We start from the raw sequence: 25,273 nt of genomic DNA, 5'->3' as shown, positions 1-25,273 counted from the left end.
ACCCCCTGAACACCTCCCACGAGTCGGCGCGCACCCCGGCGCGCACCCCGGAGGACGCCCCTGGCCACGGCCTCCACGTCGTCCACGCGGAGCCCGGCGAAGGTGGCGAAGACGAGCATGGCCATGGTGTGTCTAGGGTGTCGGATCAGGGCCAGGGCCAGGATATGGTGTATGCTAGCGTGGGCCCGCCCGCCATCCACGTAAGTCAGGTCACGATTTGATTCAACTCCAGCATCGATCGCACGTGACCTCTTTTCTTCACGCAAATGCACCAGCCTCCTCCGAATCCCAACCTGCGGCAAAGGAAAGAAAGGAATTGATGTGGGAATTCCCAGCGCAATCTCTACTCCGCCTCCCACATCAATCAATTGTACGTACAAACAGAGGAGTCCCCGGCCGCACTCTGCTTTCCAGCGAACCAGAACCAGTCTTTCCCATCGCCGTCGCCATCATCAATGCCGGTCGCCGCTGCGACAGCACCGCTGGGCCGCTGAGCCAACCCTACGCGTACTCATATCACCAATCAATCCATCGCCCCGCGAACCTCCCCATCAACCCATGCCGCCGCCCAGTCCCACGCCAGCTCCGGCGAGGTTCCCGCCGCTGTCGTCGTTCGACCCGTCCGCCTCTGAGCGGCGCACGGCGGCGTCGGACCTGGACGGGACCCTGCTCGCCTCCTCCTCGGCGTTCCCCTACTACTTCCTCGTCGCCCTCGAGGCGGGGAGCTACCTGCGCGCCCTGGCGCTCCTGCTCCTCGCCCCGCTCATCCTGCTCCTCTACACCGCCGTCTCCGAGCCCGCCGCCATCGCGCTGCTCGTCTTCGCCACCTTCGCGGGGCTACGCGTGGACGACGTGGAGGCCGTGGCCAGGGGCGTGCTCCCGCGGCACTACGCCGCCGGGGTGCGCGCCGACTCGTGGGAGGTGTTCCGGGGGTGCGGCGCGGGCAGGCGGGTCGTGGTCACCGCGTCGCCCGCGGTCATGGTCGGCCCGTTCGTGAAGGAGTTCTTGGGAGCGGAGGTGGCCGGCACGGAGCTGCGCACGTTCGCCGGCGGGAGGCGGTTCACGGGGGTGATCGAGAGCGTGCTCGTCGGGGAGCGGAAGAGGGAGGTCGTGGAGAGGATGTTCGCCGGCGGCGACTTGCCGGACGTCGGCCTCGGTGACCGCGAGAGCGACCACGACTTCATGGCCATCTGCAAGGTACAGTAAATTCCTCTTCGGTTCAGTTTTTTCAGTGGAATTTCTTCGACCAGTTTCTGTGAATTTCTGCCGATAATTCCGTGAGTGCTCATGGCGTCTCCATGACTGCTACTACCAATTATATTGTGGTAGCTGGAGTTGCACGAATTTTGTGTGGTTCCTATCCTAGCTTTTTCAGAGCACCTTTCCTGTTTCCTCTCTCTTGTCACGATCGAACAAGAAGGTTCCCTCTAGTTTGTTCCTGTCTGGATTCAGGTTCATATGTAACCCCATGTACTAACTACTAGATTATTTACTTGGCCTAATTTCTTCCAATTTGGTACCAATCAAATCAGACGATATTCCTCACTGTTGTTTGCATGTCCTCTTGTACATTGGGTTTGCTTTTCTTAGAGTGATAGTTTCTTAAATCTCGGTCACCCGCAAAAAACGCAATTACACTCTTTTGCTAGCAAAGTGTAACCGGAGGGAGTTAAACTTTTCTCCCAACTGTAGGTGCAATTTTCTCACCTGACAAGTTAAGAAAATCTCATCCGAGATATACTTAAACCTTTTTTTTCTTGAGATGGACACTTTACTGTTTATCTTTCGTTAAATACGCACGTTTACTTCAGATTAATTATGTAGACCGAGTAGGATCGATCATTTGGCAGTACTATTTCTTCTAATTTGGCAGTACAAATCAAATCATATCTTCCTCACTGTTGTTGCCCTGTTGTTTTGGACAATGACAGTTAACTTTTCTTCTTTTTTGAGATGGTTCCTTCTAGTTTATTCCTGCCTGTAAAAGTTTTCAGCTGACAATGGATTCAGGTTTAGATGTACCCATTTACTAGCTACTAAGTGAATCTACAAATTATTTACCTGGCCTATTTTTCCTCACTGCTGTTGCTATTCCAATTGGCTGGTTCATGTCGAAACTCTGAGTGATCCATGACTTTCAATGCCTATGTAACTGAGGTTCTCTAATAATAATTTTAATAAAAGGCTGTATGCATCAATTGATGCAGAGGTTGGGGATATCCCCTTTTCGAAAAAATGTCGTTTTGGACATATATATGCTCTTTGTCGGAGAAAAAATGTCGTTTTGGACATTGAAAGTTTGCTTTTTTTTTGTTTTCTTGAGATATACATTTTATTGATAAACTTTCGTTAAGTATGCACTGTTTGCTTAAGCTACACTATTATCAGTTGAGTGTTCTTTCATATGTGTTGGTGCCAAGATTATTTACAGCTACCATTGGCTAGGAAGGAGGAACAAGGTTCCTTCTAGTTTTTACCTGCCTCTAAAAGTTTTCAGCTGACAGTGGATTCAGGTTTAGATGTACCCATGTACTAGCTACTAACTGAATTTGCAATACTGACTTGGCCTAATTTCTTCCAATGTAGTGCCATTCAAATCATATCTTTCTCACTGCTGTTGCATGTAGTTTTGGACATTGATAGTTTACTTTTCTTTTCTTTTTTTGAGACGGAAATTTTACTGTGGAATGGTCGTAAGTACGTACTCCAGTCATCTTTGCTTCAGATTAACATAATTTACTCATCTTGGCACCAAGATTACCGATTCCTTATTTTAATATTTCCCGCGCTATGTTTGCAGGAAGCTTACATGGTGCCCACCAACAAGCGCGCGCCACGCGCCACCCCCGACGCCCTGCTCTCCTGCGTCATCTTCCATGATGGCCGCCTTGTCCGTCGGCCGGACCCGAAGCACGCGCTCTTCGCCCTCGCTTACCTCCCGGTCGGCTTCGCCTCGCCCTCCTCCGCGTATTGATCGGTCACCACGTTCCACGGAGCCTCGTTCGCCACGCCTACCGCCTGACCGGTATCCGCCTCACTGTCCGTGGCACGCCACCGCCGCCACCAAGCCGTGGAACGCCGGGATCCCTCCTCGTCTGCAACCACCGCACCGCCGTCGACCCCATCTTCGTCTCCATCGCACTGGGGCGGCAGGTGACGTGTGTGACCTACAGCGTGAGTCGGCTGTCGATGGCCACCTCGCCGGTCCCGATGGTGGCGCTGATGGGGACCGCAAGGTTGACAAGGCACGCATCACAGCACTACTGGAATCCGGGCGCGATGTGGTGGTGTGTCCGGAGGGGACAACGTGCCGGGAGCCATGCCTGCTGCGGTTCTCGGCGCTGTTCGCGGAGCTGACGGACCGGGTCGTGCCGGTGGCCGTGGAGGCGGTGCAGAGCACGTACTACGGGTCGACGGCGAGGGGGTGGACGTCCATGGACCCGTGCTTCTTCTACATGAACCCGCGGCCCGGGTACCGGGTGACGTTCCTGCCGGCGCTGCGGGCCGAAGAGACGTGCGGCGGCGGCGCGAGGAGCGTCGTCGAGGTGGCCAGCCACGTGCAGGCGGTGATCGCCAAGGAGCTCGGGTACAAGTGCACGGGGTTTACCATGAAGGACAAGTACATGAAGCTCGCCGGCAGCGTCGCGGATGAGTGTGACCCGAATGGCAAGAAGCTTGCCTGAATTGTGGAATTGTATATATAGACCATGCATGATATTCAGTCAGACTGTCTAGTGCTTCCCATATAGTTTTTTGCAAAACATTTTTTCTCTCTCCATTTAAGCTCATAGCGGACACTTGGTGCACATGGCCACTAGATCTCTTTTTACAAAAAAAGAAAACCATATTTCCAGGTTTTCAAAAAATCCTTAAAATAAATCACGATGTGGCCAGTAAATTATTATCTCACAAAAGTGTAAACTATCGATCTGCGAGTAATGTGTATTTTAGATTACACAAAAATAACAATATTATGGATCTGAGTACATTGATTTTAAACCTCCAAAATATTCGGAATTTGATATTTTTATGTAGCTCAAAATACGAAAACATTTCAAATTGATATTTTGCAAGAATGTGGGATACATTATTAGCTATTTTTAGAATTTTGCTTAAACACTACAAATATAATTTCTGATTTTCTAATACAGACGGAGAAGTTGACCAAAGGAAGAGGCCTCCCTGGCTATCTCTAGCACTATCATGTTGGAGATTTGTGCAAAAATCCTTAGTCAAAGGCTTAAATGCTTTTGTAATTAAGACCCCCACGTAACTCATAATTGCTTCACAGTCTAACCCCTTGAGGGGATAACCCTAGCCTCGTAACCCCATCAACCCTAATCCCCACCTCGTCCCGCGCCCACGCGGCTGCCTCGTCACCTCATTTTCCCCTCCTCCTTAGACATTGGCGTCGGTAGGGGAGGTGTCACTCCTTCAGGTCCTATCACTGCACCACATTTGACTCCAACATCGTCTCCATCATGATGGGCGGCCCTGACGTGGGTGTGACCTATAGCGTGAGTCGGATGTCTATGGTCATCTCATGAGCCCGATGGTGGTCCTGACGAGGGACCCTCCGTGGGGTCAACACGGAGCGCATCGTGGTGTTGCTAGAGTCTAGGTGTGGCATGGTGATGTGCCCGGAGGGGACAACTTGCCGGAAGCCATGTCTCGTTGCGGTTCTTGGCGTGGAAGAGTATTTTGCATGGCAGGGATCTGTTAAAAGAAGGCTTGGTGTGGCGTGTTGGGGATGGGAAAAAGATCGATGTCTGGGCTGATAACTGAATCCCAAGGGCTGGCCGGATGAAGCCACTAGGACATGAGCCTGGTATGGAGATAAGTAAGGTAGAGGAGGTTTTGCTTGATGGGGGCCAGGGGTGAAATGAAAGTAGACTGCGTGAGGTTTTCTTTGATGGTGATGTTGACGATATTCTGAAGATTCTTGTGGGTAGAGCTGGAACGAGAAGACTATTTAGCTTGGAATTACACCAAAAACGGGATATTCGGTGTACGGTCAGCATATCATCTTAAGATGCACCTCAACTCAGCAAGAACTGGATCAGCTAGTTCGTCGTCCGGTCCTAGAGGATCACAGGGGTTGGTTGGCCCTGTGGGCGGCAAATGTCCCCGGGAAGGCGAAGATCCATGTCCGGAGGCTGATCCGAACGGTTTGGCTGTTGGTGACGAGTTGCGGAGAAGAAGGATCGAGAGCGGGGTGCGTTGTATCGTATGTGACCGGGAGGAGACTTTGATGCACCGTTTCGGGAGTGTGCTCACTCGGCGGAGACGTGGGAGCTTGCACGCAGGCATTCGGGTCTCCGTCTAAGCCGGCCGAGAGGATACATGCGATGCCACCGTGACTTGCAGGGCTGGCTGCTCCATTGGTTCGGATCTTTGAAAGAAGATGAGATTAACGTGTGTGTAATGATTCTTTACCAGATGTGGTTGGCGAGAAATGAGGCGAGGGAGGAGGTGCGGATTGCCGCCCCACATGCGATCGTACGTAAATCGTTCTTCCCGATCGAGGAGTGGCAAGGGATTAGGCCGGCGGGCAAGTCGGGTTCGGTACAGGTGACGGAGCACCGGCTCCCTCCTGCTAGCGGCTGGACAAAGCTCAATGCTGATGGTGCGTTCTCGGTGAAGGACGGGACGGGTGGGTGTGGCGTGGTTATGCGTAATCACGATGGTGTGTTCCTGGAGGGAGCCAGCCATTTTTTCCACCTTGCCGCTGACCCGGAAAGATCTGAGCTCATGGCATGTAAGCAAGCGCCGGCGATGGCAAGGACGAAGGGGTTGTCGAAGATTGTGTTGGAAACTGATTGCCTTGGTGCTGTGGCAAAGAACAGAAGGACGTAGACAGGTCTATCCATGGACCGTTAGTCGAGGAAATAAAGTCGATGCTGAAGGACTTCGCCGATCACTCTATTAGGCATGTGCGACGGACTGGGAACAAAGTTGCGCATTGTTTAGCTAGATTTGGCTGCGAGAATAAGTGTAGTGAAGTGTGGGAGGGCGTTCCTCCAGACTTTCTTGTAACTGTGTTAGCACCTGAGTGTGCCGTTTAATATATCGCAGCAGGTTTATGTCAAAAAAAAACACAGGTGCTAAATTTAGCGAAAGGCTAATGATTTGAATTTCGCTTATTACGACACCTCCATTTAAGTTATATTAGAAAGTGACTCATGGAGAAACTCCATGTTGGTGGATTTCTGGAGTAAATTGATTTTTTACATCATTTGATAATTGCGAATCTTGTCTAAAAGAAAGATTAAAAAGATGCCTTTTATAGGCCAAAACAAACAGGCGACTATCTTATTGGAGATTATACAGAGCGATGTATGTCCACGAGATTAAAAGTATTCACCTATTATAAAGGAAAGTAAAGATTTGTAACTTGTAACAAATCAAAACAGAAAAAAAATCAGTGGAAAGAGAAATAAGAAATTAAAAATGAAGAATGAAAAAGGAAAAGATGAAGAGAACACAAAAAAAGGACTCCTGGGATCGTATCAGGAAACTAATCCGTGCTATAAAAGACACACTTAAAACAAAATCAAATTAAATTACAGGGCCAAAAGTCCAATGCGATTCTAAGAGCATGTCTACCAGGCCCCGTATTTCGCTGCCCCGTATAACGCTCGCATTTCGCCCCGTATCGAAAAATTGCTAACGGAAGAGCCATTCCGTCTAGCAGACCCCGTATTTCTCCCCGTATTTTCAAAAATAAAAACCCGGGAAGTTCATCTTCATTGATCATACTACGGATCATACATACGGATCAATGATTCTACATCCAGAATGCGCGATCCTACTCGGGAGGTCGACTAGGTACGAGTCCGCCTCCGCCTCCCGCAACTCCGCCTCCTTCGCGGCGGCGATGGCCGCCGCCACCTCTTCCTCCTCCGCCCTCTTCCTCTTGGCGTCGTCCTTGAGGAACTGTCGTAGCGCCTTCAACAAGTCGGGGGCCTCCTCGTTGTACTAGCGCCCGCCCGCCGCGAAGTCAACGAGCTTCGGCGGGACGTACGCGGCGCCGGCGTACTCGCAGGCCGCATGCCGGCTCCCGGCGGCGGATCTCTTGCATTGGCACCGCCACGCATCCTCCACGTTGTCCGGCGAGCGGGATCGCTTCGATCCGCTCGCCGGCGAGGCGGTACTGCGGCGGCGGGCGTCCATGCCGGATCTGGGGTGGAATGCGGCGCGGGGGAGTGAGGAATTGCTCGTCGGAGCTAAGTACGGAGGCGGCGGCGCACGGCGGAGCTAGGGTTGCGAGTGAGGGGTTAACCCCTCACTCCCTCACTCGCACCTGCGCCCAGTATAAGTACGGGGCGACGGGACCGATTTCCTGGGCTCCGTATTCCGCCGAAATGGGCCGGCCCGAATACAGGGTCTGCTAGACGCCCAAATCGCGTCTGCCCCGTATCGCGCCGGAATTTTACAGGGTGGGCGGGTTATACGGGGCCTGCTAGACATGCTCTAACTGAACCTGCGGACAACTGTGGTTGATTCCCCGCTTAGCTCGCCGCCGCCATGTCCTCCCCTCCCCGACGTCGGCACAAGAGAGCGTGCGTGGAGGAGATCCATGGCGCCGAGGGCAGGACACAGCAGCGGCTGCCGGAACTCGACGCTCCTTCTGTAGGTACTTATCCTTCTCCGAATCCCAGGTCCTTGGTCCACCAAATCTCCGCATCAATCTTACGGCGTTAGCCCTCGGTGAGCTCGTCCAAACCAGTCTTTAGCTCCTAGCGGCAGACCAAGAGGTCCTCCACCGTCGATTCATTAATCATTAGCACCTGAGCATCTTAACTGCACCGAGGTTGCGATAAATTGCAGGAAATTGGCTGTGAAAAAAAGGTCAATCTTCTACTACGCAAGCAGTAGTAGATTATGCAAGGAACTATAAGATTGCCAGATTGGAAATCTCAATGCAGCTTGAAAATTCAGAGAAATCACTGCAATTACACGCTCCTACTCTAGTGTTCACATGCAGAGTTTTTAAAGTGGCATGATGGAACCATATTAACCAGCCCAAATGCACTGCTGCAGACAAGGGATTGAGGGTTTCGTCGGCTGAAACAAAGGCGCAAACCTGTGAAGATGATGATATTTGCCAAGGTGCCCCGAATGCGAGACAGTACCTTGAGCTTGACAAACTTCCTGAGGTATAGATTGCGAATAACTCCCAAGGTTATTTAACTGCTTGTTGACACATGATGTATTTGGGTGTAACACTAGGATGCCCACTTTTTTATTACTCTTGATCAACAATTAACGTAAACTTCATCCAGTATGCTTTTCCAAATGGAGGTCTTGATGCAACGCACATGTGCCAATTAGCATTATATACATTTTGTTTTTTATCTCAAGTGAAGTCGCTGTTGGTTCTAGCTACAGTAACTATTGAACTTGTCAACCATGCTTCTGCAGGATATGTTACATCATATACATTCCCTCCTCCCACTGCAAGATGCTGCCCGTGCTGCCTGCGTGTCACGCGGATTTCTTCGCTCATGGAGATGCTATTCAAACCTCATACTCAACTGGCAAACACTTCGGTCGACCGACGATAAATTCGAGGGACGTGAAACACGTTACATCAATAAAATTGACAAAATTCTTAATAATTATTCTGAAAATGGGATGAAGGTGAAGAAACTTAGAATTGATCTTCTATGGTGTATAAGTTCGATTGCCTCCTATCTAGACCGGTGGCTTCAGATTGCTATCAAATCTAGGATCAATGAACTAAGTTTGTCGCTTCCTACTTCCATGAAGGAAAAGTACTGCTTCCCATATTCAGTTTTATTTGATGAGACAAATACTAGTCCGATTGAGTCCATTTATCTCTTCGACTGCATTTTTCATCCCATAGAAACACTAGGTTGCTTTAAAAGGTTGAAAAGTTTAGATCTTGTTTATGTTCACATTACTGAGGACGGATTACAGCAGTTGCTCTCAAAATCTTCCGGCTTGGAAAGGTTGCAAATATGCAGTGCGATAATTTGCTTGAAGATACCTTTTACACTGCAGAAGCTAAAGTTCCTCACGGTTACAAGGTGGTACGAGATGCAGGCGATAGAGATTAGTGCTCCAAATCTCTCTACTTTTCACTATATTGGGTCCCCAGTCGAGATTAGTATCAGATATCCTTCCCAACTTAAGGATGTGTACTTGGCATCTTTCGTTCCATCAAGAATTCTCTCTTATGGTCGAGCCAACCTTCCATTTATCGCTCGCCATGTCGAGAGGCTTACCCTGATATCCTGTGGTGAGGTATGTTTTGTTTTTTACATTTTAATCGGATTATATTTATATAGGTAATTAGGTATCAGTAGACTAGTATTTAGTTGTTATACTGAAAAGCACCATACATAATTAGTCTTTGAACTTGTTCTTCAGAATGTCAACACTCCAATGCTTCCTGACAAGCTCCTCCACCTCAAGAGCTTAGGGATTAGACTTTACAGATCAAGAGACTCCCCTATCTATGATATATTTTCCGTGGTTTCTTTTCTTGATGCTTCTCCAGCCTTGGAATCTTTCATCTTGCATGTAAGTAACTATTCATTTCTTCTAGTGCTATACTATCAGTTGGAAAAACATTCGGGCATATCTTGTAAACGATTGTGGCCTTATTTATCCTTCTAAATCATTTGTTATCAAAGAACAATAATATTAGTGGTGATCAGACACTCCGTTTGCAGGTAGAGAGAGATTATATAATAAACGATTGTGTTACTGGGGACGATTTATACGCAAGTGGGGAGTCGGCATACCAGCATGATCGCCTCAAACGGGTGAAAATCATGGGCTTCCATTCAGCGAAGAGCCTGATTAAGCTTGTGATCCACATCCTCGGGAGTGCTCCTTCGCTCGAGTCTCTCACGCTGGACACAACTGGTGGTCGGAAGCCTGGTGATGCTGGCAAATGCACCGCCTCAGGAGAGAGTCACAAATGCTGTTGTATGAGTGAGAGAGATGTCGAATATGCTGATAGAGCTGTGGAGGCTGCGGGCAGGTACATCTTTGGGAGAGTTCCCTTAGCTGTTCAATTTGAGGTGCTGGAGCCCTGCAGGCGATGCTATGCTGGCAACCGGTAGATGGATGCTGGCGGGCTTTGTCTGGTCCAACTGGCTCATCTAGTTATTTGCATGTCCATAAAATAAACCGCCAAGTGCCCATCTAGTCTATCTATAGTTAAATTAAAGGAAGAAGTTTGTTGCAGCCTCATCTACTTTCTTGGCAAATATTGATTCTGCAACAACTGCTGAAGCTTATGCTATGAGGGAGGGACTCAAACTTGCTAGTGAGATGGGCTGTAATAATATTGTGATGGAGTCAGATTCTTTGGAAACTGTCTGAGGCCTGTACTGGGGAGAATACATGGCGGAATACATCATCAGCTATATATGCTGACTGCGACGACTATGCTATAAATATTGGAAATGTCCACTATCGTTTTTACCATAGAGAAGCAAATGAAGTTGCTCATGAGTTAGCTAGAGAGTGTTTTTTAAACAAAGTAAACTGTAACTGGGTTGATGAACCCCCTAGTTTTATTCTAGCTAAACTCATTGATGATGTAACGGTGATTTGATTGAAAGGTGGCAAGTTTCTTACGCACTCTTTTCCTTACCAGGGTTCCTAAGGGTGTGTTTGGTAGGTCGGGCCACCTCAACATGTTTTTCCCACCTCATACATGCTGACCTTAGATGTGATGGGTTGGGATTTTGTGCCTTGTTTGGTAGTCTGTATCCGGAAAGAGATGCTCAGCTGAGATGTTGTTTGGTGTGTGGATGAGTGGAGATAGTGCTGAGTAGAGATGTTTACACAAAAGTCCCTATATAGAAAAAGAAAAAAACAATCAGGTCCTTGGTTCATCCAACCACTGCATCAAGGAAGATGCTCCGGCCGTAGCAGCGTCCTAGCCGGCGTGGCTATCCTGGCGGTGTGTGGGGACGGCGCTTCCTGGCGGACGACGGGCGCGTAGGTGGCGGCCGTAGCGGCGCTTCCGGGCGGACATCGGGGCGCGTCGGTGGCGGGCGTGGCTGTCCTGGCGGCCGCGGCGCGTCGATCCTTGTTGACGGCCATGGCGGCGCGAGGAGGCTGCGTTGGTTTGCTGCAGTGGCGGCGCGAGGAGTCGACGCTGGTGGCTGCCATGGCGGAGCCCGGAGGCGGTGCCGGGTGGTCTCGTATAGGCGCGATGCGCGCGGTCGGTAGAGTACGGTTCCCGATCTCGTGCCTGTGACGCTCCAGGCGGAGGAGGCCGCCGGAGCATCCAGGTGTGGAGGAGAAGGAGGCAGCGGTGGCGCTCCAGGCGGAGGAGGTCGTCTGCGCGTAGCGGGAGGAGGACCCCATGGTCGGGCGAGGAGCTCGGGCGGAGGATCTCGGGCCGGCGCGTATCTGGAGGAAGGAGGATTGGGGGGAAATGAGAGTAGCGGGTGGGGGTATGGGGGTGGCGCGGGGGGCAGCTACAGTGCTTTGCGGGGCGACCTCAGCCTGGGCGACCTGTGAAGCTCGATTCGAGCTTCCCAAGCCGGCCTGGCTGAGAGCACTTTTCTGTGCGAGGCCAGCAGTGCCGAGAAGGACCGAGCCGGTCTACCAATCAGCAAATTGGGTGTTTAGCTGAGCTGAGATGAGATTTTCTGAACTCCCCCGGGCTACCAAACACACCCTAAGGGGGCTGGAAGGTTTTTAATGAGGCGGCTTGCTGACCTAATATAGTGATATTATTTCAAAAAAAAAGGAAGAAGTTCTTTTGACTCTCAAGTTTTTGGTTTGGCTCATTTCACCCTCAACTATGAATCATATAGCTGACCCTGCAAAATTTGAAAAAACAATGCACATAACAGTCCATCGTTGATAAGATAACCAGTTTGATTACATGGTTACGTCGTAAATGGTTATGCGTGGCAACATTTAATTTATGTGTTTTGCTGAAGTTAACGAATCCTTGAAATCATAATCTCCAAGCTGCGGTAGAAGCACGCCCTCTCAGGCCTGGATCGACCGCTCCAGCCGGTATGAAAAGCTCTGTCGGATTGTTCGTCTGCTTTTCTAGTGTTTATCCCTTGGTTGCATGGTCTGAATCTGTGGCTTCCATTTTATTCCCTCCATCATTTTGATGTGGTTATAGAAGCACTACAAGACCTCGGCAAGGGTAACTTTTGCACAGTATAGTGCTGGCTCTATTGATGTGTGATCAATTTAACGCTGATATAGTTTCACATCATGTTGTTGCCACCTAACCATTCATATGGATCACTGTGGTGACATAAACATTCTGGACCTGATACAGACTGAGGGATTGAAAACAGACAGCACAGAGCGCCACTGATCTGAATAACAGGCCTGCGCAGAGAAGAGACGGGAAGGAGCAGACGTAGTGATTCAGTGCTCCTCTATGATTCGCACTTCCGCAGCATCCGAAATCTGATACCATACCAATATACCATGCTGTCCGAAAACCTGCAAGCTTCGCCAGGAACGAGAGCAAATCCAGCTGGAAAGGCGGGATGATCTCCTCGTCCCCGCCAACTGCGCCACCACCACCACCACACCCCCTCACCCAGCCCGTCCAATTCTCTTGTCTTCTTTGCACTGCTCCCTCGACGACGCTCATGTATTCCTTCGACAGAACAGGACCGGCGGCCTCCGCAGCGGCCGCGGCTACAGCTACCCTGGCCGGGGCTGGTGCCGCTACTACGAGCCCACCCTCCGGGATCTCGCGCAAAGCTACAACGAGAACAAGATGGTCTGCCGAAAGTACGTACCCCGCGCGCGCCCCTATAGCATACATGCTCGATTTCGCTCTCTCACATACTCTAGTACCTGACTTGTCGAACTCCGCCATTGATTGATTCGTACTTAGGTGCTACGCACGCCTTCCTCCGAGGTCCACCAACTGCCGCAAGAGGAAGTGCCGCAGCAGCGACGTAAGTTTCTCTCTTCAAATTGCAAGTTTTCATTGCTCCATTCTGCTGTGATCTGATCAAATTTCTATCTTTTTTCAGCTAAGGAGGAAGAAAACGTTCCGATGATGGTGAAGCGGTGTCACAAATGGCCACCAAATTAATTTCTCTAGTCGTCTAGTTCATGTCAGCTTGGCCGTTGAATATGCATGTCCCACAGTTGTTTGTCTGCTACAACCAGAGCTAGTGCCAGTTACTTAGCACAAAATCATTTTCTCCTTCCTTCGCCTAGGATGGCCCCCAAACATTTTTGTTTTGATCCAGCTACGAGAAAGGAGGGGCATTTGGTGGCGCCTCCAAGAAGGAACACGGCGTCGAAGACGTTGTCATCACACGCAAAGGCCAAGGACTTGCCCGGCTTTCGCCGACAACCCACCCACAACCCGCAGCCGGCCATCTCCGTGAGATCGCGGAGGGGAACAGAACCGACACCGCCGACAACACCGCAGCAGGTATTGCCAGCCCAAAGGGGACGCGGTGACCAAGACCCTGAGTCACCGACGTCAAGCTCATCACCGACACGAGCCGTACCCCGCCAGACCGAAACAGCAGCCAGAGCATGTACGACCCCATCCATGCCTCTAGCCGCCGCCGTCCGCAACAAAGCACATAGCCCCACCAAGAAAGTGGTGAGCCGGCAGTGAGAGACGGGTGCTACCTAAGCCACCCCCAGGTCGCCTGCTGATACGTCTCCAACGTATCGATAATTTCTTATATTACATGCTACTTTATTGATGATATCCACATGTTTTATACATACTTTATGTCATATTTATGCATTTTCCGGCACTAACCTATTAACAAGATGTGGAAGAGCCAGTTGCTATTTTCTGCTGTTTTTGGTTTCAGAAATCCTAGTAAGGAAATATTCTCGGAATTGGACGAAATCAAACCTCACACTCAACTGGAAAACACTTGGGTCGACCGACGATAAATTCGAGGGACGTGAAACACGGTACATCAATAAAATTGACAAAATTCTTAATAATTATTCTGAAAATGGGATGAAGGTGAAGAAACTTAGAATTGATCCTCTATGGTGTATAAGTTCGATTGCCTCCTATCTAGACCGGTGGCTTCAGATTGCTATCAAATCTGGGATCAATGAACTAAGTTTGCCGCTTCCTACTTGGTCGCGGATGAATGTGAGCGGAATGGCAAGAAGCTTGCTTGAATTGTGGAACTGTATATATGGATATTCAGAGTCGGACTGTCTACTGCTTCCCATATTATTTCACAAAGCATTTCTGGTCGATCCATGGTCCGGCCTGCCTGGAAAGAATAAACCCCAAACTCATATATCCAAACACACAGATCTGCAGCTGGCGGCCCCCCGTAGATTTCTTTTTCCACGCAAGAAGCAAAAACAACAACAAGAAAAACATATCGCTGGGCATTACCTGGATCCATCGCCGGTAGATCCAACAGCTCCCTCGGAGACGGCCGGCCAGCATGCGATCCCATCCACGAACAGAAACGGAGATGCTGCTTCCTCGCTCACCACTCCGTCGCCTCGCCAAGCATCGTCATCTCCTCTCCTCTCCTCTCCTCGACAAGTAAAAGTCAAAGTCTAAGTCACACACGCTTCCCGCACGCGGTCTTCCGCGATGGCCTTATACTTATAGGGGAGATAGGCTGGTTTGAAAATATTTGGGGCAACGCTAAAAGCGGGAAAAAAAGATGAGATTTCGCTTTGGGTCTCTCCTATGTTCGTTCGTTTCAATCTTTCACAGCAGGGATGGTTTAAACCACACGGATTGTTCAGAGGGTGCGGCGCCGGGAGGCGGGTCGTGGTCACCGCGTCGCCCGCGGTGATGGTTGGCCCGTTCGTGAGGGAGTTCTTGGGAGCGGAGGGGGAATGTTAAACAAGCTAGATCCTAACTAATGTTTGTTAGGCTGGATAGATAGATGGCTTGACGGAGCCGTACATATGTAGTTGTCTAACAACCTTTGTATCTATCCCTTGTACTTATCTCTTGTACCCTACCATATATAAATGAAGTCCAAGCCCGTGGAGTTAATCACGGCAAACATACGGTTCTTGACTTGGTATCAGAGCCTAGATCAATCTCCACGCATCCGCCTTTCCGATCTCCCTCGCCATGGGCACCAGCCCTGCTGCCACCGATGCCCTCTCCACCGCCCTTGTGTCTGCCGCTCCTGCTCCCGTTGTGACCATCGGCTCCATTAGCAGCCTTATCACCATCCGCCTTACTCGGGAGAACTTCCTTCTATGGAAGACGCAAGCTGTGCCAGCTCTCCACGCAGCACACCTGTTCGGCTACGTCGACGGCTCTATCGCCGCTCCACCGCCGACCCTCACCGAGGGAACCGGGGATGCCGCCCGGCAGATCGCCAACCCGGCGTACCTTAGCTGGTACCAGCAGGACCAGCTCGTTCTCATCGCCCTTCTTGGCTCCATGTCTGAGGACATTGTTGGGCAGATGACCCAGCTCACCACCTCGGCGGCGGTGTGGGCAGCGCTCCAGGCTATGTTTGGAGCCCAGAACCGCGCACGGAAGATGCAAATCCGCTACCAGCTCTCCAACGTGCGCAAGAAGGACCTCTCCGCATCTGCGTACTACCATCGCGTGAAGGCCCTCGCCGACTCCATGGCGGCCATCGGCGCGCCTCTCAAGGATGACGAAGTGCTCGGGTACATGCTGGCCGGTCTTGGACCGGAGTTCGAGCCTCTCGTCGCCTCCCTCACCACCCGTGATGATGCGGTCAGCCTCAACAGCTTCTACGCCTACCTCATCGGTGCCGAGCTTCGCCTGGAGCAGCAGGCCGCCTCCAGCGAGATCATCTCCTCCGTCAACTCTGCCGCACGCCAGGGACAGGGTGCTCCTCGTGGCGGGCAGGGCCAAGGTGGCCATGGCGGCCAAGGCGGTGGTGGCCAGGGTGGTGGTCGCGGTGGACAGCCACCGTACGGTCAGCCGCCACAGCAGCAGCAGCAGCAGCGCCGCAACGGCAATGGCCAGCGTCGCAACGGCCCCAAGTGCCAGGTCTGCGGCAAGTATGGGCATGATGCCCTTCGCTGCCGCCAGCGCTTCAACCATGCTTTCCAGCCGGAGGACAGCCGTGACCGTGGCGAGAGGTCCGGCAACTCCGCTCAGGCAGGCCCCAGCTCGTACTCCGTCGACACCAACTGGTACATGGACTCCGGCGCCACCGACCATCTGACCAGCGACCTCGACCGCCTGCACATCAACGAGCGCTACTCCGGCAAGGACACCGTCCAGGTTGCCAATGGCCAAGGTTTGCTTATTTCCCACATTGGTCATTCATTGATTTCAGGCTCATCTAGACCTCTGCATCTTAGGAATATTCTACGTGTTCCTCGTGTGAGCAAACATCTTCTTTCCGTGCACAAGCTTACATCTGATAACGATGTTTTTGTTGAACTTCATCCAACTTGTTTTTTTGTTAAGGATCTGGCCACGAGGAGGGTTCTTCTTCGCGGTAATTGCCATGATGGCCTCTACCCGGTGCCAAGCTCTGCATCATCCATCTTAGCGTCACGTCGTCATGGGCTCTCAGGTGTCAAGACATCTCTTGATCGCTGGCACCAGAGGCTTGGTCATCCCTCTAAAAGCGTCGTCGAGTCAGTTCTTCGGTCAAATAAATTAGCTTGTGCACCTCCTAGTGAGTTTTTAGTTTGCGATGCATGTCAACGTGCCAAAGTGCACCAGTTGCCTTTCAATAATTCTGCTCATGTAACCTCGAGTCCCCTTGAACTCATTCACACTGATGTATGGGGCCCCGCTGTCACCTCCTCTGGGGGTTTCAAGTATTATGTGAGTTTTGTCGACGATTTTAGTCGTTTTACATGGATTTATTTGCTCAAACACAAGTCTGATGTTGAGCTTTCATCTTATTCTTTCCAAAAGCATGTTGAACGTTTATTCAATTCCACAATTCTTGCGGTTCAATCGGATTGGGGCGGTGAGTACCATCGTCTCAACCGATATTTTCGTGATACGGGCATTATGCATCGTGTTACTTGTCCCCACACTTCCCAACAAAACGGCATCGCAGAACGCAAACACCGCCATATCGTCGAAACTGGCATAGCACTTCTTGCCCACTCTTCCCTCCCCGTTCGTTTTTGGGATGAAGCGTTTCTCGCTGCCGTCTATCTTATCAATCGCATGCCCACTCGCAACTTGCAAAATACTTCTCCTATTTTTCGCCTCTTCGGTGAAACACCGGACTACACTTTTCTTCGGTCTTTTGGGTGTGCGTGCTGGCCGAATCTTCGACCCTATAACAACCGCAAGTTAGCTTTCCGCTCTCGCCAATGCGTGTTCATTGGTTACAGTTCCATGCATAAAGGATATAAATGCCTTGATCGCTCAACAGGCCGAGTCTATATTTCGAGAGATGTTGTATTCGACGAAACAGTTTTTCCGTTTTCCACCCAGCCTGTTTCGGTTTCCCCACCTACCGTGGATCCATCTCTTTTTCCTTCTACTGAGCCTGTTCTCTATGATGATTCTGTGCGGAAATATCACCTTTCGCTGTTGGAACCTGCTAATCCTGCCTCGAGCAGCCCTGTTTTCGTTTCAGGTTCAGAGGACTCTACGCAACGCTCCAACGAGCGTGTGGTTGACGTGGATGCAGAGCTGCATGCTCCTGCCGCGACGCGCCCTGCCCATGCAGCTGGCCCTCGTGGGGCTGTTTCACCATGCCGCGGCCCAGCTCTTGCTTCTTGCCACGGCTCGCCACCTGCGACGCGGCCTCGCGCGGCCGCTGCTCCCTCGACACCGTCCGTCTCCACGCCGGCCACACCACCTGAGCCGGCCACGCCATCGGATCCTATCCCGTCGCCGGACCTGGCCACGCCGCCTGAGCCGGCCACGCCGCCTGAGCCGGCCACGCCTCCAGAACCGGTGTCTCCACCAGCTGCCCCTCCTGCAGCGGCTCCTCCAGTCACGCGCCTGCACAACCGGATCATCAAGCCGCGCAAACTCTCTGATGGCACGGTGCTATATGATCCTCGTCGCCGTGCGTTCCACGTCGAGCCTGCGTCGTATCGTCTAGCTCTTGCTGACCCGCACTGGCGGACTGCCATGGAGGCCGAGGTGAAGGCGTTGCACGACAATGCTACCTGGACTCTTGTGCCGCGCCCTCCTGGCCAGAACATCATCAGCTGCAAATGGGTTTACAAACTGAAGCAGCATGCCGACGGCTCCATCGACAAGTACAAGGCACGCCTGGTCGCTCGCGGCTTCACGCAGCAGTACGGCATCGACTACTTGGACACTTTCAGTCCCGTAGTTAAGCCGGCGACCGTTCGTCTGGTCCTCTCACTTGCCGCTTCCCGTGATTGGCATCTCCGTCAAGTGGACATCAGCAATGCATTTCTTCACGGCGTGTTGGAGGAGACAGCGTACATGCAGCAGCCCCCGGGGTTTCAGGACCCTCGCCACCCGAATTACGTGTGCAAGCTTCAAAAGGCGCTCTATGGGTTGAAGCAATCTCCCCGCGCCTGGTATTCCCGGTTAAGTGATCGTCTTCATCAACTGGGTTTTCGGTCGTCTGCTGCTGACACCTCCCTCTTCACCTTCTGTCGACATGGCGTCACCATTTATATGCTTGTCTACGTCGATGATATTGTCATTGCAAGCTCCACTAGTGCTGTTGCCGATAATCTCCTTCGACAGCTCAAGCTCTCTTTTCCTGTGAAGGATCTCGGACCACTACATTATTTTCTTGGCGTTGAAGTGACTCGCAATTCAGGGGGAATCAGCCTTACTCAGCAGAAATACTCCCTTGATCTCCTTCGCCGGACTCACATGGAGAATTGCAAGTCGGTCTCCACACCAATGTGTGCCCAAGAGAAGTTGTCTCGCGAGCTTGGACACTCCCTGTCAGATGATGATGCTTTCCAGTATCGCAGTGTCGTCGGAGCACTGCAGTACCTTACTCTCACACGCCCTGATATTTCATTCGCCGTAAACAAGGTCTGTCAGTTCTTGTCGAGACCGACCGATGTACACTGGGAGGCTGTCAAGCGCATATTGCGCTATGTGAAGGGTACAACTGCTACTGGACTGAAATTCAGCAAGTCGGCTTCAACACTTATCAGTGTGTTTACAGATGCAGACTGGGCCGGTTGCACTGATGATCGGCGTTCCACTGGAGGTTTTGTGGTCTTCTTTGGGCCTAACCTCATCTCTTGGAGTTCTCGGAAGCAGCCAACGGTGTCTCGTTCTTCTACGGAGGCGGAGTACAAGGCACTAGCGAATGGGACTGCAGAAGCCACATGGTTGCAGTCGCTGCTCAAAGAACTGAATGTTGCACAGCCACGGCCGCCGGTATTGTGGTGTGACAACTTGGGTGCCACCTACTTGACAGCCAATCCAGTGTTTCATGCTCGGACTAAACACATCGAAGTAGACTTCCATTTCGTCAGAGAGAAGGTGGCACTTGGAGCGCTTGAGGTTCGGTTTGTGTCCTCAGCTGATCAAATTGCAGATGCATTCACCAAGCCGGTGACCAAGCAGATGCTTGAGAAGTTACGTACCAATCTCAACCTAATTTCAGTAGGTTCAGATTGAGGGGGAATGTTAAACAAGCTAGATCCTAACTAATGTTTGTTAGGCTGGATAGATAGATGGCTTGACGGAGCCGTACATATGTAGTTGTCTAACAACCTTTGTATCTATCCCTTGTACTTATCTCTTGTACCCTACCATATATAAATGAAGTCCAAGCCCGTGGAGTTAATCACGGCAAACATACGGTTCTTGACTGCACGGAGCTGCGGACGTTCGCCGGCGGGAGGCGGTTCACCGGGGTGATCGAGAGCGTGCTCGTTGGGGAGCGGAAGAGGGAGGTCGTGGAGAGGATGTTCGCCGGCGGCGACATGCCGGACGTCGGCCTCGGTGACTGCGAGAGCGACCACGACTTCATGGCCATCTGCAAGGTACAGTAAATTCTTCTTCGATTCAGTTTTTTCAGTGGAATTTCTTCGACCAGTTTCTGTGAATTTCTGCCGATAATTCCATGACTGCTACTACCAATTATATTGTGGTAGCTGGAGTTGCACGAATTTTGTGTGGTTCCTATCCTAGCTATTTCAGAGCACCTTTCCTCTCTCTGGTCACGATCGAACAAGAAGGTTCCCTCTAGTTTGTTCCTGTCTGGATTCAGGTTCATATGTAACCCCATGTACTAACTACTAGATTATTATTACTTGGCCTAATTTCTTCCAATTTGATACCAATCAAATCAGATATTCCTCAGTGCTGTTTGCATGCCGTCTTGTACATTGGGTTTGCTTTTCTTAGAGTGAGATAGTTTCTTAAATCTCGGTCACCCGCAAAAAAACGCAATTGCACTCTTTTGCTAGCAAAGTGTAACCGGATGGAGTTAAACTTTTCTCCGAACTGTAGGTGCAATTTTCTCACCTGACTGGTAGTTAAGAAAATCTCATCCGAGATATACTTAAACCTTTTATTTTCTTGAGACGGACACTTTAGTGTTTATCTTTCGTTAAATACGCACGTTTACTTCAGATTAATTATGTAGACCGAGTAGGATCAATCATTTGGCAGTACTATTTCTTCTAATTTGGCAGTACAAATCAAATCATATCTTCCTCACTGTTGTTGCCCTGTTGTTTTGGACAATGACAGTTAACTTTTCTTCTTTTTTGAGATGGTTCCTTCTAGTTTATTCCTGCCTGTAAAAGTTTTCAGCTGACAGTGGATTCAGGTTTAGATGTACCCATGTACTAGCTACTAAGTGAATCTACAAATTATTTACCTGGCCTATTTTTCCTCACTGCTGTTGCTATTCCAATTGGCTGGTTCATGTCGAAACTCTGAGTGATCCATGACTTTCAATGACTATGTAACTGAGGTTCTCTAATAATAATTTTAATAAAGGCTGTATGTATCAATTGATGCAGAGGTTGGGGATATCCCCTTTTCGAAAAAATGTCGTTTTGGACATATATATGCTCTTTGTCGGGAAAAAAAATGTCGTTTTGGACATTGACAGTTTGCTTTTTTTTTTGTTTTCTTGAGATATATATTTTATTGATGAACTTTCGTTAAGTATGCACTGTTTGCTTAAGCTACACTATTATCAGTTGATTGTTCTTTCATATGTGTTGGTGCCAAGATTATTTACAGCTACCATTGGCTAGGAAGGAGGAACAAGGTTCCTTCTAGTTTTTACCTGCCTCTAAAAGTTTTCAGCTGACAGTGGATTCAGGTTTAGATGTATCCATGTACTAGCTACTAACTGAATTTGCAATACTGACTTGGCCTAATTTCTTCCAATGTAGTGCCATTCAAATCATATCTTTCTCACTGCTGTTGCATGTAGTTTTGGACATTGATAGTTTACTTTTCTTTTCTTTTTTTGAGACGGAAATTTTACTGTGGAATGGTCGTAAGTACGTACTCCAGTCATCTTTGCTTCAGATTAACATAATTTACTCATCTTGGCACCAAGATTACCGATTCCTTATTTTAATATTTCCCGCGCTATGTTTGCAGGAAGCTTACATGGTGCCCACCAACAAGCGCGCGCCACGCGCCACCCCCGACGACCTGCTCTCCCGCGTCATCTTCCATGATGGCCGCCTTGTCCGTCGGCCGGACCCGAAGCACGCGCTCTTCGCCCTCGCTTACCTCCCGGTCGGCTTCGCCCTCGCCCTCCTCCGCATATTGATCAGTCACCACGTTCCGCGGAGCCTCGTTCGCCACGCCTACCGCCTGACCGGTATCCGCCTCACTGTCCGTGGCACGCCACCGCCGCCACCAAGCCGTGGAAAGCCGGGATCCCTCCTCGTCTGCAACCACCGCACCGCCGTCGACCCCATCTTCGTCTCCATCGCACTGGGGCGGCAGGTGACGTGTGTGACCTACAGCGTGAGTCGGCTGTCGACGGCCACCTCGCCGGTCCCGATGGTGGCGCTGATGGGGGACCGCAAGGTTGACAAGGCACGCATCACGACACTACTGGAATCCGGGCGCGACGTGGTGGTGTGTCCGGAGGGGACAACGTGCCGGGAGCCATGCCTGCTGCGGTTCTCGGCGCTGTTCGCGGAGCTGACGGACCGGGTCGTGCCGGTGGCCGTGGAGGCGGTGCAGAGCACGTACTACGGGTCGACGGCGAGGGGGTGGACGTCCATGGACCCGTGCTTCTTCTACATGAACCCGCGGCCCGGGTACCGGGTGACGTTCCTGCCGGCGCTGCGGGCCGAAGAGACGTGCGGCGGCGGCGCGAGGAGCGTCGTCGAGGTGGCCAGCCACGTGCAGGCGGTGATCGCCAAGGAGCTCGGGTACAAGTGCACGGGGTTTACCATGAAGGACAAGTACATGAAGCTCGCCGGCAGCGTCGCGGATGAGTGTGACCCGAATGGCAAGAAGCTTGCCTGAATTGTGGAATTGTATATATAGACCATGCATGATATTCAGTCAGACTGTCTAGTGCTTCCCATATAGTTTTTTGCAAAACATTTTTTCTCTCTCCATTTAAGCTCATAGCGGACACTTGGTGCACATGGCCACTAGATCTCTTTTTACAAAAAAAGAAAACCATATTTCCAGGTTTTCAAAAAATCCTTAAAATAAATCACGATGTGGCCAGTAAATTATTATCTCACAAAAGTGTAAACTATCGACTGCGAGTAATGTGTATTTTAGATTACACAAAAATAACAATATTATGGATCTGAGTACATTGATTTTAAACCTCCAAAATATTCAGAATTTGATATTTTTATGTAGCTCAAAATACGAAAACATTTCAAATTGATATTTTGCAAGAATGTGGGATACATTATTAGCTATTTTTAGAATTTTGCTTAAACACTACAAATATAATTTCTGATTTTCTAATACAGACGGAGAAGTTGACCAAAGGAAGAGGCCTCCCTGGCTATCTCTAGCACTATCATGTTGGAGATTTGTGCAAAAATCCTTAGTCAAAGGCTTAAATGCTTTTGTAATTAAGACCCCCACGTAACTCATAATTGCTTCACAGTCTAACCCCTTGAGGGGATAACCCTAGCCCCGTAACCCCATCAACCCTAATCCCCACCTCCTCCCGCGCCCACGTGGCTGCCTCGTCGCCTCATTTTCCCCTCCTCCTTAGACATTGGCGTCGGTAGGGGAGGTGTCACTCCTTCAGGTCCTATCGCTGCACCACATTTGACTCCAACATCGTCTCCATCACGATGGGCGGCCCCTGACGTGGGTGTGACCTATAGCGTGAGTCGGATGTCTATGGTCATCTCATGATCCCGATGGTGGTCCTGACGAGGGACCCTCCGTGGGGTCAACACGGAGCGCATCGTGGTGTTGCTAGTGTCTAGGTGTGGCATGGTGATGTGCCGGAGGGGACAACTTGCCGGAAGCCATGTCTGTTGCGGTTTTTGGCGTGGAAGAGTATTTTGCATGGCAGGGATCTGTTAAAAGAAGGCTTGGTGTGGCGTGTTGGGGATGGGAAAAAGATCGATGTCTGGGCTGATAATTGGATCCCAAGGGCTGGCCGGATGAAGCCACTAGGACATAAGCCTGGTATGGAGATAAGTAAGGTAGAGGAGGTTTTGCTTGATGGGGGCCAGGGGTGGAATGAAAGTAGACTGCATGAGGTTTTCTTTGATGGTGATGTTGACGATATTCTGAAGATTCTTGTGGGTAGAGCTGGAACATAAGACTATTTAGCTTGGAATTACACCAAAAATGGGATATTCAGTGTACGGTCAGCATATCATCTTAAGATGCACCTCAACTCGGCAAGAACTGGATCAGCTAGTTCGTCGTCCAGTCTAGAGGATCACAGGGGTTGGTTGGCCCTGTGGGCGGCAAATGTCCCTGGGAAGGCGAAGATCCATGTCTGGAGGCTGATCCAGAACGGTTTGGCTGTTGGTGACGAGTTGCAGAGAAGAAGGATCAAGAGCGGGGTGCGTTGTATCGTATGTGATCGGGAGGAGACTTTGATGCACCGTTTCTGGGAGTGTGCTCACTCGGCGGAGACGTGGGAGCTTGCACGCAGGCAGTCGGGTCTCCGTCTAAGCCGGCCGAGAGGATACATTCGATGCCACCGTGACTTGCAGGGCTGGCTGCTCCATTGGTTCGGATCTTTGAAAGAAGATGAGATTAACGTGTGTGTAATGATTCTTTACCAGATGTGGTTGGCGAGAAATGAGGCAAGGGAGGAGGTGCGGATTGCCGCCCCACATGCGATCGTACAGAAATCGTTCTTCCTGATCGAGGAGTGGCAAGGGATTAGGCCGGCGGGCAAGTCGGATTCGGTACAGGTAACGGAGCACTGGCTCCCTCCTGCTAGCGGCTGGACAAAGCTCAATGCTGATGGTGCGTTCTCGGTGAAGGACGGGACGGGTGGGTGTGGCGTGGTTATGCGTAATCACGATGGTGTGTTCCTGGAGGGAGCCAGCCATTTTTTCCACCTTGCCGCTGACCCGGAAAGATCTGAGCTCATGGCATGTAAGCAAGCGCTGGCGATGGCAAGGACGAAGGGGTTGTCGAAGATTGTGTTGGAAACTGATTGCCTTGGTGCTGTGGCAAAGATCAGAAGCAACGACGTAGACAGGTCTATCCATGGACCGTTAGTCGAGGAAATAAAGTCGATGCTGAAGGACTTCGCCGATCACTCTATTAGGCATGTGCGACGGACTGGGAACAAAGTTTCGCATTGTTTAGCTAGATTTGGCTGCGAGAATAAGTGTAGTGAAGTGTGGGAGGGCGTTCCTCCAGACTTTCTTGTAACTGTGTTAGCACCTAAGTGTGCCGTTTAATATATCGTAGCAGGTTTATCTCAAAAAAAAAACACAGGTGCTAAATTTAGCGAAAGGCTAATGATTTGAATTTCGCTTATTACGACACCTCCATTTAAGTTATATTAGAAAGTGACTCATGGAGAAACTCCATGTTGGTGGATTTCTGGAGTAAATTGATTTTTACATCATTTGATAATTGCGAATCTTGTCTAAAATAAAGATTAAAAAGATGCCTTTTATAGGCCAAAACAAACAGGCGACTATCTTATTCACTGGTAGAAAAACAGGCTTTCGGTGAGCCCCATAAGTCGCGAAGCTGTAGGAACCGCGACTAATAGGACCTTTAGTCCCGGTTCGGGAGGCGAACCGCGACCAAAGGCCTGGGCCCAGGGCGCTCGGTGGCCAGCCGGTGCACGTGGGGGGTTTTAGTCGCGGTTGGCCAGGCCAACCGCGACTAAAGGTGCCCGAAGGCCTTTAGTCACGGTTGGCCAGGCCAACCGGGACTAAAGCCCCCCCCCCCCCCTATATATACCCATCCAGC

At 50.6% G+C, this 25,273-nt stretch overlaps 1 protein-coding gene and 1 pseudogene across 1 annotated transcript; both read left to right on the top strand.

The window, feature by feature from the left end:
• Positions 1-558: 558 nt before the first annotated feature.
• LOC124689528 lies at positions 559-3,776 on the top strand (annotated as a pseudogene).
• A 1,256-nt stretch (positions 3,777-5,032) lies between these two features.
• On the top strand, positions 5,033-10,525 carry LOC124689527. The gene is made up of 7 exons (XM_047223046.1): positions 5,033-5,215; positions 5,440-5,637; positions 7,516-7,636; positions 8,044-8,159; positions 9,028-9,270; positions 9,397-9,549; positions 9,702-10,525. Exons 1-7 carry the CDS (start codon positions 5,033-5,035, stop codon positions 10,095-10,097), a joined length of 1,410 nt encoding a protein of 469 aa, XP_047079002.1. The 3' UTR covers positions 10,098-10,525.
• The last annotated feature ends 14,748 nt before the right edge of the window (positions 10,526-25,273 follow it).

The sequence above is a fragment of the Lolium rigidum genome, chromosome 2 (assembly GCF_022539505.1).
Source record: "Lolium rigidum isolate FL_2022 chromosome 2, APGP_CSIRO_Lrig_0.1, whole genome shotgun sequence".
Classification (NCBI taxonomy): domain Eukaryota; kingdom Viridiplantae; phylum Streptophyta; class Magnoliopsida; order Poales; family Poaceae; genus Lolium; species Lolium rigidum.
The sequence above is the reverse complement of the archived record's forward strand: the minus strand, read 5'-3'. Positions and strand labels throughout refer to the sequence as shown.

Coding starts and splice junctions, on each gene's coding strand:
- LOC124689527 (XM_047223046.1), top strand. CDS start 5,033: ATGCACCTCAACTCAGCAAGAACTGGATCAGCTAGTTCGTCGTCCGGT. Junction 5,216..5,439: donor GAAGAAGGATCGAGAGCGGG/GTGCGTTGTATC, acceptor ATTCTTTACCAG/ATGTGGTTGGCGAGAAATGA. Junction 9,271..9,396: donor CCCTGATATCCTGTGGTGAG/GTATGTTTTGTT, acceptor CTTGTTCTTCAG/AATGTCAACACTCCAATGCT.